Source organism: Tetrao urogallus (genome assembly GCF_951394365.1).
Source record: "Tetrao urogallus genome assembly, chromosome: 5".
Lineage (NCBI taxonomy): Eukaryota > Metazoa > Chordata > Aves > Galliformes > Phasianidae > Tetrao > Tetrao urogallus.
In genome coordinates this window covers 26,145,215-26,162,150 of record NC_136818.1, presented here as the reverse complement: position 1 = coordinate 26,162,150, position 16,936 = coordinate 26,145,215, and the positions used below count along the sequence as shown (strand labels likewise).

Here is a 16,936-nt window from a genome sequence, read left to right as displayed (position 1 = left end):
TTTGGTATTTCTTAACAAAATTAGGTTTGGATGACTTCCTCCACTACTTTGGAAGCAGCTGCTGACCCAGCTTGGGCCCAGAAGTCTCTGAATCTGCAGCCCAGCCTGTTTCCAGCCTTTGGAGGTCCTGGTGGGTGCTCTGTCAGAGACTGGGAGGGGACTTGTGGGCGGCATGCCACTTGTAGCTTTCCTGGTTAAACGTGACTAGGACCTGCTTGATCCAATGTGTGCAACTTTTATGAATTGTTCGTAAAACAAGCTTTAACATGTTATTGTTTCTCAAAACCCAGCTTGCTGACTCCTGATTTCTGTCCTTCTGACTTCTGTCCAGTTCAGACTTTAAAGAACTTCATTTTGATCTCACTGAAAAATGAAATCTTTCTGATTTACATTAGAGAGCTTTTCTGAGACTGTTTTCTCCCTCATCTCTTGGTCAGTGGTTCTTTTTTTCCGTTCCCCTCATCATTTGGAGTGCAGCACTTCTTTCTTTTTCTCCAATCAAGGCACTGAGATTTGGGAAATGTTGTCAAGCTGCTGACAATGGGCCTCATTAATGCAGGCAAAGCCTGTTGTCTGGGTTCCTCAACCTCCAATACAACATCTTTCCAGGTAATATATCCTGATATATATTTAGCTTGTTTCTTCTTATTTCCCAGCCAAAGAAAAGCCTGAGGAAACATGCAGTAAAGGAATGTTCACACTCCCAGGTGATGCCCCAAAGAAGGTAAAAGTAAGGGCTACTCTCCTCCGAGCGTGTCTCACAATCACAAACCTCTGTATAATCCTTGCTCGATACAGACTGTGAAGAAAATTCTCCATGTGACCATCCTATCTGCCAGCCTCTGCTTTTTCATTAGCAGTGTAGATAGATAGCGATGTTGAAAAGGTAATGTTTGTCATCCAGCCCTAAAATTAGCATCACAGAACTAAATGGACCTGCACACTCTCCCTTAGGCTTTTCTTTCAGGGTGTCTGGAGATTCAGGTAGGCTCCAGTAGCTGTTTTCACATTTAGCTGTTTTCTTTATGGTCTGAGTTAAAAAAAAAAAAAAGTCTTACTTTCTCGCTCTGAGCAGATATTTAAATTCTGGACCACCAGCCTCATGCAGGGGAGAAATAGGAACTCACCAAATGATGCTTACTTAAAGGCTTGCTTGTCTGAGCAGATTGGAACATGATTGTCCTATGCTTTAATGGCTTTTTCTATCCCAGTGCTGAGCTGACTAATACATTTTAAAGAGTCCTCAGACTCTGAAGAAGCAATAAAATTGCAGATAAAGGAGGTCTTAAAATATTTCTGTCTTCCTTGCTTTGAGTGTCAGAATTATTATTCTTTCTCAATTTGAACTAAGCTTTATTTACAGAGGTGGAGCAATACCCAGGCCTGTAGCATTGCAGAACAATGTGGAAAAACTAGTGCTGTGAAAATTAGTTCTCTAGAATTTCCAAAATGGGGATGGGGGTCTGTGTGATCTCTTCATTACTTGATACTGCAAAGAAGGTAACTGATCTTTGGCTGCCAGGACTTTGCTGAGGTGAGCTAGCCAGGGAGTTGTCTCTCACAAGTGAGGTCTAAATTCTTTGTTTTACTTCCATTTCCATGCTACTTGCATGAGTGGGCAGGCAGAGACTCAGCAGAGCTGCATTAGGCTATCCATTCCCCTTAGCATGAGCGAAGGAGGAAAGTTGCACTTGAAGTTGCAACTCTGTCTTAAGAGCATGAGGGAAGGAAATGGGAAAAGGAGGGGGAGGGTATTGTGCTGAAGTGGTTCCTCTGCACTGCTCAGATGCGGGCAGGTTTCACTTTGTCGGTCAGCCAGAGAGCAGGTAACTAAGGGGGACTTGAGGATTAAATGTTTTACACTGAGCCTCTAAAAGCAAGCCTATGCTCTAAAAGGTAACAGATGTGATCTCTCCCAGCAGCACTTTCATGTGCACACTGCAAAGACAAAGCTCAATTGCGTTCCAAACCTGAATCTTACCTGGGAGCAGAGAATATTCTCTTAAGAAGGCTGAGCTTTGTATTTTAGAATGAAAAGAAAGGTACCTTACTAGCAGTTTCCGGATTGGCATTTGTTTCTCTCAAGTGCAGGCCTGTCTCCTTCCTAGAGTAGTCAGGGACCACTGCTTACATGGGAAGCCAGTATTTCCAGACAGCCACAGGATGGCATCCTCTCTTCGTGCTGCTTTAGGAGAACCAGTCCTGTATCCAGCTGGCCTCCACGGAAAGATGTTTTGAGGGCTAATCAGACTGTATCACAGATTTAAAGGTTGGGACTGCTCTGATAAAGCAGTTTCTTTGACTGCAGGAGCCGGCTGGTCTGGTTTAAAGATTTGGGCTTCCTGGAGTAGTCCAATTTAAAAAAAAAATAAAATTCACATCCTCCTAGTGCCCTTGTTTTGTTGCTGTACCCAACCCCAAACACCTCAGGACCAGAACAACTTCTCAAAGCCTCTGCCTTGCTGGAAAATCACTTAAATTTCATAGACAGAGGGGTTTGCAACATGCCTGGGGTAGAATTTGAATCCTAGAAAGAAGATGTGCTGTCTGGGCATCACTGAATTGACCAGGACTATGCAGTTGATGGGTCATGCAAACCCAGCTCTATCAGGGTCTCAGCATGGCCACTGCTCCATCCAGAGGGCTGGACTCTGCAAAATGCTGCTGTTGGGGAGAGGTGGCTGCTTTCTAAAGGCATTGGACTCTGTAATTCAGCATTCACTGGGCCACAGGAGGAGAAGATGGGAGTGTCTTACCACACTGGGCACTTGGTTGGAAAGTAGCCAAACTACTTTTGGTTGCTGCTTCAGGCTTCGTTGACTGAAGAAATAGGGGAATGGTTAGTGAGAATCCAATTCTCCCCTCCTAATGGGACTTCAGGGACTATATGGGGCAATTCTGGCACCCTTTCAATCCCTGGGGCTGTTCCAGGGAACAATCAAAAATTAATATCAGCTTCCTCCCACCCCCACCTCCTCCTGCCAGTCCTTCCCAGACCTCTGTGGCTTTTGTGCAGGACCTCAGTGCAGCATCCAGGTGAGAGACAGTTTTTATTTTCATTCATTTTCATGGAGGGATTAATTACTTAGTGGTACAGATGCCCACCGTGCCATTTGGAAAAACTTGGCTCCTTTTGCATGCCCAGTGCAGACAGCTACCAGGAGCTGCAGACACCACAAAATACTTGTCTGATAGAAATCAGCTGGGTTTCACCCTGTGCTGCAGAGCCTTCACACAGAGGAAAAAACAAAAAACAAAAAACCCTTCCCTGCAGCCTGAAATGCTGCTTTTCTTTTTCCCAGTACTTTTTGCCCTTGGGGAGAGGAGTTTGACTGTGTTCATTAACAAGGCGAGGCTAATAAATTTGATTAAGCTAAGCTGTTTCTTTAAGAAAACTTCAAGCTGCACAGCTGTCTGCAGGCAGAGAGGCATAGCACATCTGACCACTAAGCCCTCCCAGCGTCTTATCTAGGGCCAGGGAACAGATACAAGAAAAATTTCCCCATGAAAATAAACACAACAGCTAGAGGCACAGCATTTGTTTGCAGTTTTAGTCGTTTATTTTTGTACAAAAAAAAAAAAAAAAGCTAGAAAAATGTTTTGTTTTTTTTTCTCCTGTTGTATGGACTCTTTAGGAAAAGGCTGATACTGAAATGCAGTTGTGGGGAGGCAGTGCGGGGGGGGGTGCAGCCGCGTTTCCGTACCATGCTGCTCTTGCCTTCGTGCTCAGATGGCTGTCACCCTGCTGATAGACACATCTCTCTTGCTTTTGTCTTGAGATGCAGTGGTTCAGTGCATGGTTTGGCCAAAACTGGGGAAAAGTACCTGGGTGGGGGACGGATGTACGTGTGGCAAAGCCTGAAAGTTTTCTACCATTATACATCGCTTCCTGTTTTGGAGGAGGAGGGAGTCACTTATTTCAATGGTCATGAAGTAAACTGGAATATAAGGCACATATGGGGGCAATTTAAAGCCCTTGTGTGGTGAGGAGCTTTGAGGCTGTCACCAGTGCAGCCAGACAGAGCCAAGCCCTGTGACGTGATGTTAGCACCACCACCCCGCTGGAGTTGCACAAACTGGGATGGGTGGCACAAGGAACTGCCAGGAGCTGGTGGCTTTGCCAGGGAGAGGAAGGAGATGGAGAGGGAGATGAGTGCAAGGTCCAGTCCCAGCTGTGCTGATGGCCATGCAGCAGCTGGCAGTGGTGTGTGCTTGTGGGTCTGTGCGTGCCCCTGATGTGTGGCATGGGGAGGACTGTGCTGGGAAAGTATCTGCTGCTCCAATAGCAATTCAGTGCACCAAGCCCTGTAACAGAGGGGCCTTTGGTCCTGCTCTTCAGTAGTCATTCAATAAATAACTCTAATAGCCATAGCTAAGCTGTTACACAGCGTCAGCTTACGTCTCCGCTCCTGCAGTAGCATAGAGGTGATGCAGACTTTGCTGCAGTATGATGGGCTCTTTAAAAGCAAGTCTGTACAAAAAAAAGTCTTTTAAGGAAGACTTTTTAGGTGCTGGTGAAAAAGGGCTGGTCTTGCAACTTCCTGGCTCCTTCCTGCCTTTGGGCTGAGTGGCAGCATGGCCTTCTGCTTTGCTGCCTTAGTTTGGGACTTGAGGTTTCTGAGGTTGGGCTGAGTGCATCCTGCGAAACTCGTATTGCTTTTGATTTGGGGGTGGAGGGCCAGGATGTCTGCACTGTACTGTAATGCTGCACTCGGCTTGCCTTGCATCTCCGAGGTGAGAGTGAGCATGGCCCCATGGTGGCTCAGCAGGCCGTCTGTCCTTTGCAGAGGGTTTCACCTTGGTGGGGGCACAAACCCGTGTCTACAGGCCTTGCTCTGTGCCGGCCCTTTGATACCCCACTGATGGGCTGAGCCTCTTTTCAAAGTCACCATAAAGTGGCAGCAGTTTGGGCATCTCCTTGTAGCACAGCTGGAAGGACCGGAGACATCAGAGTTGGTTGCTAGATAGGCAGAGACGGCCTCTTGTCTAGCAAGAGCAGCTTGGGCTGAGCTGAGATCCACAGGTCCTCCTCATCCTTCTTCTTCTTCTTCTTCTTCTTGTTCCTCTCGGCCTGCAGCTGCCCATTGCTGCTGGGGCTGTCCCTCTTCGTGCTCTGTCTCCTCCAGTGGGAGAAGCAGCAGTGGCAGCAGATGAAGATGGATGCGATGAGGACGACAAAGGGCAGGCCCAACAGCACTGCGAGGCAGACGGTGTTGAAGACGCCCTCCTTGTGCTTGGTGCGAACAAGTTCCAAGATGGAATTAAAGAAAGAGCTGATCTTCTGCTCCATGCTGGCTCTCGGGCAGGATTCCTCTTTTATGGCTCCTCAGGATATGTTTGACTCCTGTGAGGAGCTAACAGGCTGCACGAGCTGCTCTGGATGGTGCCTGCAGAGACAAGAAATCACTCAGATCAGGTGCCTGCGCCCTCGGCGTGTTTTTCTTTTCCCAGAGCTGCCAGCACTGCCAAAGCCTCTGCAGGGCGAGAGGTCTGTGCCCACAGAGTCCAGCCAGGAATCGCTCTATGGAGGAGCATTCAGGTGGGTGGGAGCCTGCAGAACCCAAGCAGATCACCCACGGCTCAGCGTGGGACTCTGGTCCCCAGAAAGCAGCCTCATGCCCCCCAGGGGCTGTCTGCAGTGCCTGGGCTGAGAAGCCTCCATGACTCACCTGGGAATTGCTCCAAGGCTTGGGCAGGGCTGAGGAGCATTTTTGTGGCATGACGTGAGGTTTTCTTCCCCCTCAAGGAGGGAGAGGTGCTGCTGAGCCCTAGGTTTTTGGGGAAGCCCTCCTGCAGTAGAGGCGGCCAGGGTAAGGGAGCTGCTGCCTCTACTCCCAACCACCCTCTGTTCCTGCTCGAGGGCCAGGCAGAGCTCCTGGGGGTTTTAAGCCAAGAATTTGGAGGTCATTGAGTTAAGGATTGTATAGATGGAAAGTCAGCAGGAGCAACATCAGGCTCTGAGAGCAAGTTTCACCCTGATTTGGCATTTTACATCAGTGTCTCGTTGCTTTGCTTTTGCCTTTGGGAGTCCAGCCCCACAGTCTCTCAAGGGAGTATTGAAGCCCCCATTGTGCACCACAGGGGAAGCTGAGACACAGCAAAAGGAAAACTAAGACTTTCACAAGGCAGCAGCTCAGACATACAGCCAGACATACGCACAAAGGTGTCACAGAGGAGCTGCTTGCCTACACTAACAGATCTAAGGTGAAGGGGTGAAATGCTAATCAGAGCATTTCTCTGGCACCTGAACTCCGTTTGCTGTATCCACTGAATTGCTGGTTCTCCTCCTCTAGGGAGCAGTGGGAAGGGCCCCAAACTGAAACCTCAATCTCTCCAGTGCTGCCCTTCCCTGCTCATGTATCGCTGCAGTGGTACCAGCTATCTCCAGATACCCCTGTACTAAGCATTTGGTTTCCTGCAACACTTTGGGTGCACGCACACCCAGCCTATCTCCTAACAACCACCAAAGCTATCTGATCCAATAGAAAAACCATAAAAGCCCGACAGCCTGCAGCACAGCACCTGCGACCTGCCAAGAGGAAGCAGCACTGTGGTGGGCAGGTTCCAAATGGCAGCTCAGAGGCAAAAATCCTGTCGCTGCTCCATTGCCTACTTCATGCATGGTAAAAAAGGAATTAAAAAAGCCTTGTTCCCAGGAGGGGTTAGAAAAAGTCCCTGGGTGCTCGTGGTGCTTCCTGCTGCCCACTGCTTTGCAAGTAAAGGGCATGGAGGAGTGCAGAGAGCACTTCTTTGAGCTGTGCTTGTCCCAGATTTCCTCCTCTCTGAGACCATTTTTAGTGCAGATGTCGTAAGGTTAAATGGCCGTACAAATAAACAGAGCAGCTTTCCCTTGGCTTGAATCGTCTGCCTGAAGCAGGTTTGCCACTTATCCATGAATATCCTGACAGCTTGCTATCCAGGCAGGAACACTGAGATCCTATGATGCACTTCATTCCAAAAGGCTTCTAAAGAAAAGAAAAGGAAAAAGAAAAAGAAAAAGAAAAAGAGAAAAGAAAAGAGCAAAAAAAACCAACCGCCTCAATTTCAGACAAAACAGGATGTTCAATTTTACTCCTGCCCTAAGCCGCTTCATGTTTACTGCCTGTAAACTTCAGGGGAGGGAAGGAGGGCTGGGACTTCCTTTTAAGCTCATAATTAATTGTTTGCAGTGGGGGGGAAAAAGAAAAAAAGGAGAGAGTCCTTTGAAATGTTTCCATTTGAAAATGGATCTGAATGTGGGGAAAAAGCCCTCACTGGCTGTTTAGTCTGCAGGGTGAGGCTGGCAGCTGGGACCCTTACCCTGCAGGGTGGGATAGCAGAACCAAGGGGTGATGCATCCTTGCAGGGCAAGCAGAGGCACGGCACCCAGCATGACAGCCAGGCTGCCTTGTAGCACTGCTGCTTTTCAAATGCCTTTTCTTTTTGGTGCGTGCATCGCCTTTTGTGTTGTGGATGAAGAGATGCCTGTGCGCTACATGAAGGGGTTCTTCTGTTACTAAATAAATAAATAGGAGAGGGGAGAGCAGGAAAACGGGTGCCTTGTTGAGCCTGAGAGTGCTGGGGTTAGCCGAGGCCACCCATTGCTAGCTCAGCGCCTGCCTTCCTGCACGCAGCCCTTCCTTCTCACTGCTTTTTAGGAAAGTTTAGCGCTGCTGCCCCGTTTAATGCTGCAGCAGCAGCATCTCCCTTTGGAGAAGGATGGAGGGGCAGAGCCACAATCCAAGCTGTGATCCAGGATGGGTGTGAGCGTACACGGAGCTGCCGGTGGGAGGTCGTCGTGTTTCTGGGCCAAGAACCATCAACTGGGCCAGGAGGCACTTGGAGACAGGGCAGTGTCTGGGAGGGCTGCTCAGCGCCTGCTAAATGCGTTCTTTGTGCTGGGGAAGTGTTGGCAGCGCATCAGGAGGAGGCTGACAGGAGAACTGGCTCGGGAGGTCCTGCAGTAGGGTTTGGAGCTGACGTGTGTGCCTCTCCTGTTGGAGTTTTTGGAGGTGGGGACCTAGCTCCGCATCCTTTAATCCACCTCAGCTGGAAGCAAACTGGTTTTAAGGACGGAGCATCTCCTGCGTTACAGGGGAGGGGAAGCAAGCTGAGGGGCACAGGCTGGGCACAGGGAACCTAGCACAGGCAGCCTGGCTTGCCCACATCCGCGGCACAGCAACCACAGCCGTGCAAGGAACTGCAGGGCCTCTGCAGATGAGGTCAAGGGCTGGGAGTCACTGTGCACCAAGCCAAGGTGCAATGTGTCCCAGGTCCCCTGGAGCCTGCGAGCTCCGTGACGCAGCCAGGTACGCATGCGGAACACCGCCGGTTTTCCCTGTTTGCACCTGCAGATTGGAAGGCAGCGGGGTGAAGCCATCGCAGACCTGGAAGTGGTGAGCAGCAGCAGCAGCAGCAGCCCTGCCGTCATCCACTTCAAACGCTGCAAAGCAAACGCGTGCCGAGAGCCGCCGCACGGACCAGAACTTCACCCCGTGCCCCCAAGGCGCACGGCTACGGCCCGGCATGAGCACTCCCTACGCGGCTGCTGCTAACGGGGTTAAAGCGAAAGCACGGGCTGAGCTGCACTAAGCACAGCACGGACCTCGCCCGGCACTGTGCCACAGCGGCCGCAAGACCCTCTCTATGCCCACACCAATGTCATCAAGAGCCCCGCAAGCGCGGCTCCACCTGGCTCAGCCCCGGAGCCCAGCTGCCAACCGAGGGAGTCGACAGCATCTCCTGCATCCCTTCCGAGGTGGCAGCCGCGGTCACCCCAACACCTCGCACCCCCATCCCGCACCTGGGCACCCCGCAGGGGGCTCCGCGTGTCGCCGGCCCGCACCTACCTCGTCCCGCCGAGCAGAGGGAATGGGCCGCCCGCCCCGCAGCCTCCGCCCCCGGCCCGGCCCCGGCGGGGCTCCCCCCGCTCCGCCCCGGTTCTGGCTGCGCTCCCGGGCCCTAGAGGAGGAGCTGAGGGGACGGGGCGGACGGCCCGAGGGGAGCTGGGCTCACAGCGCGGGGTTTGGGCACAGCGGGCAGGAACTGGAGAGAGCTGTCCTTAGACGGGACGGACTGCGGAGGAGGCGGCTTCCCTGCAGGGCGGTGCACGGAGGGTTCGGTGCTTTCCAGACGTGATTCCTGCTCGGTTTCGAACGCCCCCACCCCTCCCACTTTAGGCTTTCCTTCCCGTTTCTCTTTTATCTGCTCACGAGGGATAACCTGGATCCGCCGTAGCCCCGTGCGCTGTGCTGGCGGCCGGGCGTGCTGTGACTGGAAGAGCGCACAGCTGGGGCTGTCCCGGCCACAGCAAGCGGGGCAAACCCCACGCCTGTTTGATCCTCCTTAACTAGAAGTGGCCATTTTTAGCGGCTTCAGGGCCAGCATAGCTGCAGGTGTTGGGCCATGGGCTCGTTGCCCTGTACTGTGGCTCAGTCCTTTCTTGTTGCTGGCTGACTTTGGCAGAAGCCTCACCAAGCAAGGAACTGCTGAGCCCCAGCCTTTGGGGCCCCACGTGCCCCTTTGCCAAGCTCTCAGGTTTTGCCAGTGAAGGTTCAGGTTGGATATTAGGAACAATTACTTCTCCAAAAGAGCAGTGATGCAGTGGCACAGCCGCCCAGGAGGTGTTACAGACCCATGGAGGGATGTGGTTAGTGAGCAGTATTGGAGGCAGGTTGGACTCGATGGTCTTTTGAGGTCTTTTCCAACCTGAATGGTTCTATAACTTACAAGGATATCTGAATACCTCATATCCTCTTTCCAGTGGTGGTCTGGAACAGATGCGTTACAAGAACACAAATCCCTCCTAACTGATGGGGCAAGGAGCCCCACAGCTCAGCTATGTGTGGTGTTAAAAAAAAAAAAAATAAAATAAAATAAAAAACAGCCAAATTTTGGGGGTTTGAACCTGTCACCTGTTAGTTTCATTCAGCCTCCCCACTTCCCTATCAGTGAGGCCGCTCTTACTCAGCAAGCACGAGTGCTGGGGATGGGAACAAAGATGCAGTGACCATGCTGAGGGGATGTGATGGATCTGGTGACGATGGCTCTGCCCTTGGGCAAGATGTGGCCACTGCTGCTAGTACTGAACTCTCTGGGTGCTTTGTTTTCCAGAAGTAGCACCAAGTCAGAGGAAGCTGTGACTCAGAGGCCGATGAATCACTCCTGCTCCGGATTACACGGCTTTTTTCCTCCTCCTGGGCCTCCAGCACGGACTGAGGAGCCCAAGGTCTCATTGGTAAGAATCCTTTTAAAGCTAGAATGAGACCTGAACATTTGGGAAACACTGCAATGACTGGTGGTGAACACGCTGCTGTAACACATCGGTGCTCCACGAGCAGGGCTCTGTATCCCACGGGACCCATAGGATCTGCCAGCACATGGCCTATTTTTAACCCAAAACACGCAGTCCCCCAGGATGTTGTGTTTTCAACCCACATCCGTGCACCCTCACCCTCCTCGCAGCCTCACTGCAGCAAAATCCCCCAATTTCCCCCCTCCAACACAGAGCAGAACTGCTGCTCACGGGCACACCTTTCCCTCTGCTCTGTTTGCACACTGTGGCGCAGCTCAAAGTAAGCAATGGAAAACTCTGCTCACAGGGAAACATTCCTCTCATTTTTCCCCGATGCTTCTGCCTTTTCCCTCCTTCTCCCCCTCCCAGCAAAAAGAAAGGAAAAAAAAAAAAAAAAAAGGAAAAGGAGGCTGCAGTTTAAATGCTAAAAATAAAGCTGCCCGGTCGCTTGCTGGATAAAAATAGCGGCCCCTGGTATTTATTTGAGCAGCAGCAGTCGCCTTTCCGGCTTTGGAGCAGAGCTCAGGAGGAGGATGGGGAGGGCGATGCTTGAGGCCAGGTGGTGGGCACAGAAGCTGCATTGGGTTTGGCTTGAGGTCAGGCCTTCCTCTACCTGGGTCAGTTCTCCAGGAGCAGGACAGGCCCCAGTGCGCTGGGTTCCATCTGTCTGCCAGGGAGCTATGCCCCCACAAGTGCCTGTGGCTCCGTTCTGCACCCGCAGCGATGTGGATGCTGCTCCTGTGCTGTGCGGGGCTGTCAGGCTGAGCACCCCCTGTTAAAAGGAGGATTTGTTTGGGACATTCCAAACAATTGGTGGTTGCTTTGTGTGTGTGAGCAGGAGCTTCTTCCTGAGGAAATCCCATGGCAGCAGGAGGTGGGGAGAGCGGAACTGCCTGCAGGAGCTGTATGGGGAGCAGCCTGAGGATGAGGTGGTGCCCTGGCATGGAGATTGGGCAGTGGGGTAACCCTCCCCCAGCACCATAATGGACTGGACCTCAGGGCTGGACTTCTTGGGAATGTCAACCACATGCTCGGGGATGAAAAACACTGGGATGTGGGCCTTCCTACCTGAGGGCTGTATCTGACCTGTTTTGCTGTCTGTTGGGATTGCTCACTGCAAAGCAGAGTCCCAGGGGTTAATGGCTTGGAGCGGAGGTGTGGTTGGGCTGCTTGGATTCTGTTGTGTTGTTGTTTTTTTTTTAATCTCATGCTGCTCTGAACACCTGGTTTCTGCCTGATGAGAGCTGCCAAGATGGGTTTTTTTTTGGGTAGGAATGTGCTTGTAATGATGGGAGCAGGGCACAGCCCTCTGCATTGCGCTCCATCCCTCTGCTGCCGCTGAGCATCGGGCACCCCTCAGTGTCAGCACCCCAAACCTGAGCCGAGCAGAGCAGCAGCAGGGCAGGGCAATGCCATTCCTTTAACAAATAGCAGACACCATTTTTCTTTCTTTTTTTTTTAATAAATATTTTTTTAATCTCACATTCAGCACAAAGCTTCATTGCGAGCAGCGTAAGACCTCAGTGTTTGGGGCCCAGTGCTGCCCCACGGCTCTGCTCTATGGGGACCGTGCAGCTGGGGCAGGGGGGAAATGAAAGCAAGATGCAAATCGTTGGAGGGGAGAGAGGACAAACAGCCAGAGGCCTTTCTCCTGTGGGTGTTTCACCTCTCCCTGACCCCCTCAAGGGACAACAGGTGCCTTTCTTTGGTGATGCTCAAAGCTTTGCATGGTGCTAGGATCAGTGGGCAGGCAGGAGGATGCAGCTTCAGTATTTCTGCCTTGATTACCATGTATATCCCCTATGCTTTTATCAAGAGAACCTGCTGGAATGAATTGGAAGTGGAACAGTGTGTATGTATAGGTGGGAAAGGGAACAGCCCATGGGCTGCCCTCACCTCTCTCCCAATCCCACAGAGAGGATAATGGATCAATGAAAATTAAAAGCTCTACATTTGGATTTGATTAAAAGAGATTTTTTTTTTAATGCCCTTCATAATGATGTGGTAGCGCTTGTAGCTATGGGAGTCGGAGAGATAAAAAGGGGAATGAGGGTTTTAAATGGATGATGAGCACATTCAGGCTTACGAGGGGGAATAAAAACCAAGAAACAAACATTAGAAACAGGGCTGTAAGGAAATATCACGTTCTGCAAGGCATCAAACATGGGAGGTGAGCAGCCCAAGCTCAGGAAACTGAGCACTCTCTCTGCAGGGCACTGGGTGCTTTCCCAGCCCCCTAAGCTGGAAAGCAGAGAAGGGGGGATGGCAGTGGGGGTTTGGGATGGGGGGTTACAGCTGCTGTTGCTCAAGTGCCAGGCTTGGAGTCAATGCTTACAGACTGGCTGAGAACCCTTGTGTGCCCTCCTGATGTTTGCTGGTGGGACAAAGTTCCCAAGCATCACTCATGCAAGAAGGGGACTTTGGTAAGAGGGCTCTGATGAAATATTTGGGTACAAAGTGCAGATGGGGTGGCGGGCAGCACAGTGCTTGGCTGGAGCTTGGCCCCAGGAGGAAAGGGGCTGCTGTGCAAAGGCCAGGAATTATGCTTCTTGGAGAGGTTGGGAATGGGAATGGGACATCTTACCATGTGTGACCCCATCTGGAATGTGCTGAACTTAGTATCATCACTGCATGCAATAAGTGCATGTGCCATGGAAAAAATGTGCTGTGCAGGGGTTGTAGGGTGATGGGCTGGGTGGGCACCGGTGGTGGGTGATGGGGTTGGTGTGGTGGGGTTCAGGACTGCCCTGGCCTGAAGGAGGAGTATATGGGGAATTTGGGAAAGGGCTTGTGGCAGCCTGGCCCCCTCCTTATCCAGTCTGAAATGTGTTGGAGAGCAGTGGCCTCACTTAGGGGTCATACAGGGCACCCACCAGGTTGGGTTGCTGAGATGCAAAGCACAGTCAGCCTTAGCAGCACAGGTGGTGGGACACCTCTGGGTGTTACCCACAGTGATCACTGCTACCCAGATGGGCACCACGATGGAGACTGAGATGTCCTCTACCTCCTACATCTCCAGAAGACTTTGTGATCCTTGGTGCAAATTGGAGTTGAGATTTTTCATTGGCACAGGATTCATTTGGTGCCAATGGCTGAGCTCCAGGCTTTGCTATTCCTCTCCCCACAGCAGTGGGGCTGCAGATGTGCCCCGTGCTCTGCAGTTCCCTTTTTTCTCTCCAATTGGAGTAAGAAACAGGAGCATAGAAAGCACTGCAAAGCAAATTCCCCTGGTTTTGTCTCCCTGGAATTAAATTTAGCAGTCTGGCAGAAGTTCTGCCAGTTCTTTGGGGTTTTCTCATTCTGGTTGGCTGCACGGTGAACATGAAAATTTAAGATGTGAGATCTAAATAAAGCCTGCATGTGGAATGAAGGGAGGCTTCCCATACTCTCTGAGATTCACACTTGTCCTGGAGGTTTTGCTAAACCCATGCTGTGTTTTGTTTTACCAGGAGCACGTTCTGCCAGGAAGGTGCTGGTGGAGGGAGGGTACCTTGCAATGGGGCTTCAGCCCTCGAGTCACAGAATTGTAGAACCATTCAGGTTGGAGAAGACCTCTCAGATCCCCAAGTCCAACCCCAACCCACCCCACCATGCCCACATCCCTCAGTGCTACATGTTCATGGTTCACAACACCTCCAGGGATGGTGACCCCGCCACTCCCAGGGCAGCCTGTGCCACTGCATCACCACTTCTTTGGATGAGTTTTTCCTAATATCCAACCTGAACCTTCCCTGGAACAATAGAAGGCCATCACCTCTCATTCCTCCCCTTTTGTTGTTTCTTCCCAGACAGGCACACAGCTCACTCGTTTGGTATCTTTTATTAATGTATAGAAAATGCATTAAAAAAAGGAACTATACATAGCCTAAGAGCGGTCAAGACTAAAAATACTAGTTAACAATGGTTAACAAGCGTCGATCCCATTCTCCCAGCTACGTTTTCATTATGGGGTGGGGGAGGGTTGTTTAATATATTATTTATTTATATTATTTATTTTCTCTCTTTATGCATTTATCTGCTTTCATCTTCCCCTCATTTGGCTGCACTGGTCTGCATTTGGTTCATCAAAATCTCTCCAAAGGGTTTCGTTGCCTCTGTTCTTCCGTTGCCTTTCTGTGTTGTTTAGTTTTTAGTTTCTGAAGGAGTAAACACAATTGCAGTGTAACACCTGTACATGAGGCTCTGCTTTTTGCTTGGTTGGTTCTATCCCCATGTCACCATCCCTCTGTCAAACCTCTGACACCTGTATAGCTCTGAGCTGGGCAGGGACATGCCACTCATCCGTGTGGGCTTGCTTGGGTTTGGTGACCCAACTACAGGTGGTTGGTTGGTAGAAATGGGGCTGGGTTTGGTCCTGGGGCAGAGCCTTTGGTTGGGGAGGGGGGTATAAGCATGGATTAAAGTTTTTTGGGGTGAGAACTTTTTGCTGGCAGTATCTGACAGGGTGAAGGCTACTGGGTGCTGCTTGGAGGTGTGTGGTCACCCCAGGATGTGATGTGCTGGGGTCTGGAAAAGGGAACCCGGCTGGTGTGGAGATGAGATGCTGGGTGGGTGCTGGGGCTCCTGCTGCTCTTCTGCAAGCTGCCTGAACCTCTGCCTCACATGGTGTGAATATTACTTTGGGAAGGAGCTGAGAGCGCATTTAGACTTGTACTGCGCTTTGTGATGCCCACAGTAAAGCAGCGCAAAGAGGAGGAGCAGAAGTGAAGGCTCTGATGCTCTTGAAGCATCCTCCTGCCAAAACCCAGCTATCTTTGGGAACGCCCCCACTCCATTATTCCTCCATAAATGCTGCCCTAAGTGTCACTTCACTGAATGCAGCTCTTCCTTTCAGGCCTTCTTGTCTTTGGTCATGCAGTTTAGCAGCGTGTGGTGGAAAGGTGGACGTCAGGTGGGAACAGAAACAGAGGGATAACTGCATTGGGAAAGAGGTGAGAGGGTCCCTTGGTGTTTCCTTCTGGTGTTTAGGGTTCAGAAACAAGAGGTGGCTTTGGAAGGCTGTGGAGGTGCTGGAGCATGTGGTCTTCTGCAGGGTGAAGGGCTGACATGCTGCTGGTGCTGTGGGCTTTGGGGTGTGACGGCAGCAGGGCAAAGGGGCCCTGACCCATCAGGATGGTGGTGGAAGGAAGCAGAGCTGGTGACGTTGAAAGGAGAACTGGGAAGAAGCCAGGCTTCTGGCAAGCATTCTGGCTTGTAACAACCCTTTTGTTTTCCTGAAAGAACTTGTTTTGTTTCACTGGAAGATTGAATATTGTCCCCAGGGGTGTCCTTCAGACTTGGTGACAGAGCTGTGTTGGCCAGACCCTCCTGTCCCAGCTGCAGGACCACAGGATGATGGATGTGAGCAGAGAGGGAGGGATGCATATCAGGACATCTACTGTAAGAATAACCAGCCTCTTTGAGGATCTTCTTTTGTGCCTCCTGGAAAAGCAAGGCAGGTTTTGATTTTCTGTTTGTTTTGTGCTTATGAAAACAATTTTCTTGCCTTCCCCTTGATAGCCAGTATTGAGTTACCATTTTTTTTTTCACTGCCATCTCTTTGTTACACCTGGGTGGAAAAGCAAACAGCTCAGTCCTGAGCAGGAGATGAACACCATCCACCACTAACCTCTGTTCCTAGCTGTAACTGCTGTACTACGGCACTTTATTTAGGGTACTTCTTACCCGTAAACTCTCGGTTATGGGGAAAATGTTACTGTGTTGGTCTAGCAGGAGGCCTCTTCAGTTTTAATCAGTCCTGTCTGCTGCTTTTTGGGATCTTTAATGGGGCAGGCTGCTCAGGTGGACTGAGATATTGCCATCAGTGACGCTGCAGAGATCTCAACACGTGCAGCCTCCTGCCTGGCTTGTGCCCCAGCTGCTGGACTCAGCACCAAGCAGTACTTGGTGAGTACTGATTAAAATCTGATTTGTGACAGCAGGCTGTGAGCTGCCCACCTTGGGGCAGGAACCCATGTCTAATCCTGACCTCGGGGCCAGCTGAGGTTGTGTGCCCAGCATGGACAAAGGGGCTGGATTCCTGCTTAATGCCCTCCTTCAGCTCCGCAGGGTGATGAGTAACGTCAGCAAATCAAGGAGCATGACCATGAAAGAGACACTGGCCTGAATTATAAGCTACTGTAAAGATGCCTTTATGTTGCCATCTGGAAGATGTTTCCTGAGACAAAGCAGCTTCAGTGTGATAAAATCAAAAAGCAATGTTTAGCCTTTGTAATTCTGCCTCAGCTGTGCATCCAGCGATGGGCTGCATTGTCCTGGAACACATGGGTGACAAAGCACTGCATTGAGCAGAGCCTCTGTGGAGTGATGGGTCCATGGTGATGGCCACTGGGGTCTCTGTGCAGGTGGCAGCAATGGCAGCACAGCACAACAAAGTCTACCTGAGGTGTCCGTTTTCCATAAGATAAGAGAAATTAAGAATGGGAAGAGTGAATGCGTCTGTTCTTTCAAGGGTCTCCAGGTGCTCCAAAATCTAAATGGGCCAAGCCTTCTTTTGAGGAGGGAAGTAGTTGATTTCCCATGAGAAAGATGGTGATACCAAGGCACTGAGATTTGGGTCCCTCTTATGATGGAAGCATGGAGGGATAGAGAGAAAGCAACAAGCCTTTCTCAGCATGCACTTGTCTTCCCTTGGCTGTGCTGTCATCATCCCCTGCTGCATGC

The 16,936-nt window shown here is 50.9% G+C and overlaps 1 protein-coding gene across 1 annotated transcript; it reads right to left on the bottom strand.

Annotated features, from left to right (window-relative positions):
• Positions 1-4,960: 4,960 nt before the first annotated feature.
• On the bottom strand, positions 4,961-5,290 carry KIAA0040 (the record flags this gene model as incomplete). The annotated part of the gene is made up of 1 exon (XM_079535271.1): positions 4,961-5,290. The coding sequence occupies one exon, from the start codon at positions 5,288-5,290 to the stop codon at positions 4,961-4,963; it is 330 nt and encodes a 109-aa protein (XP_079391397.1).
• Positions 5,291-16,936: the final 11,646 nt, after the last annotated feature.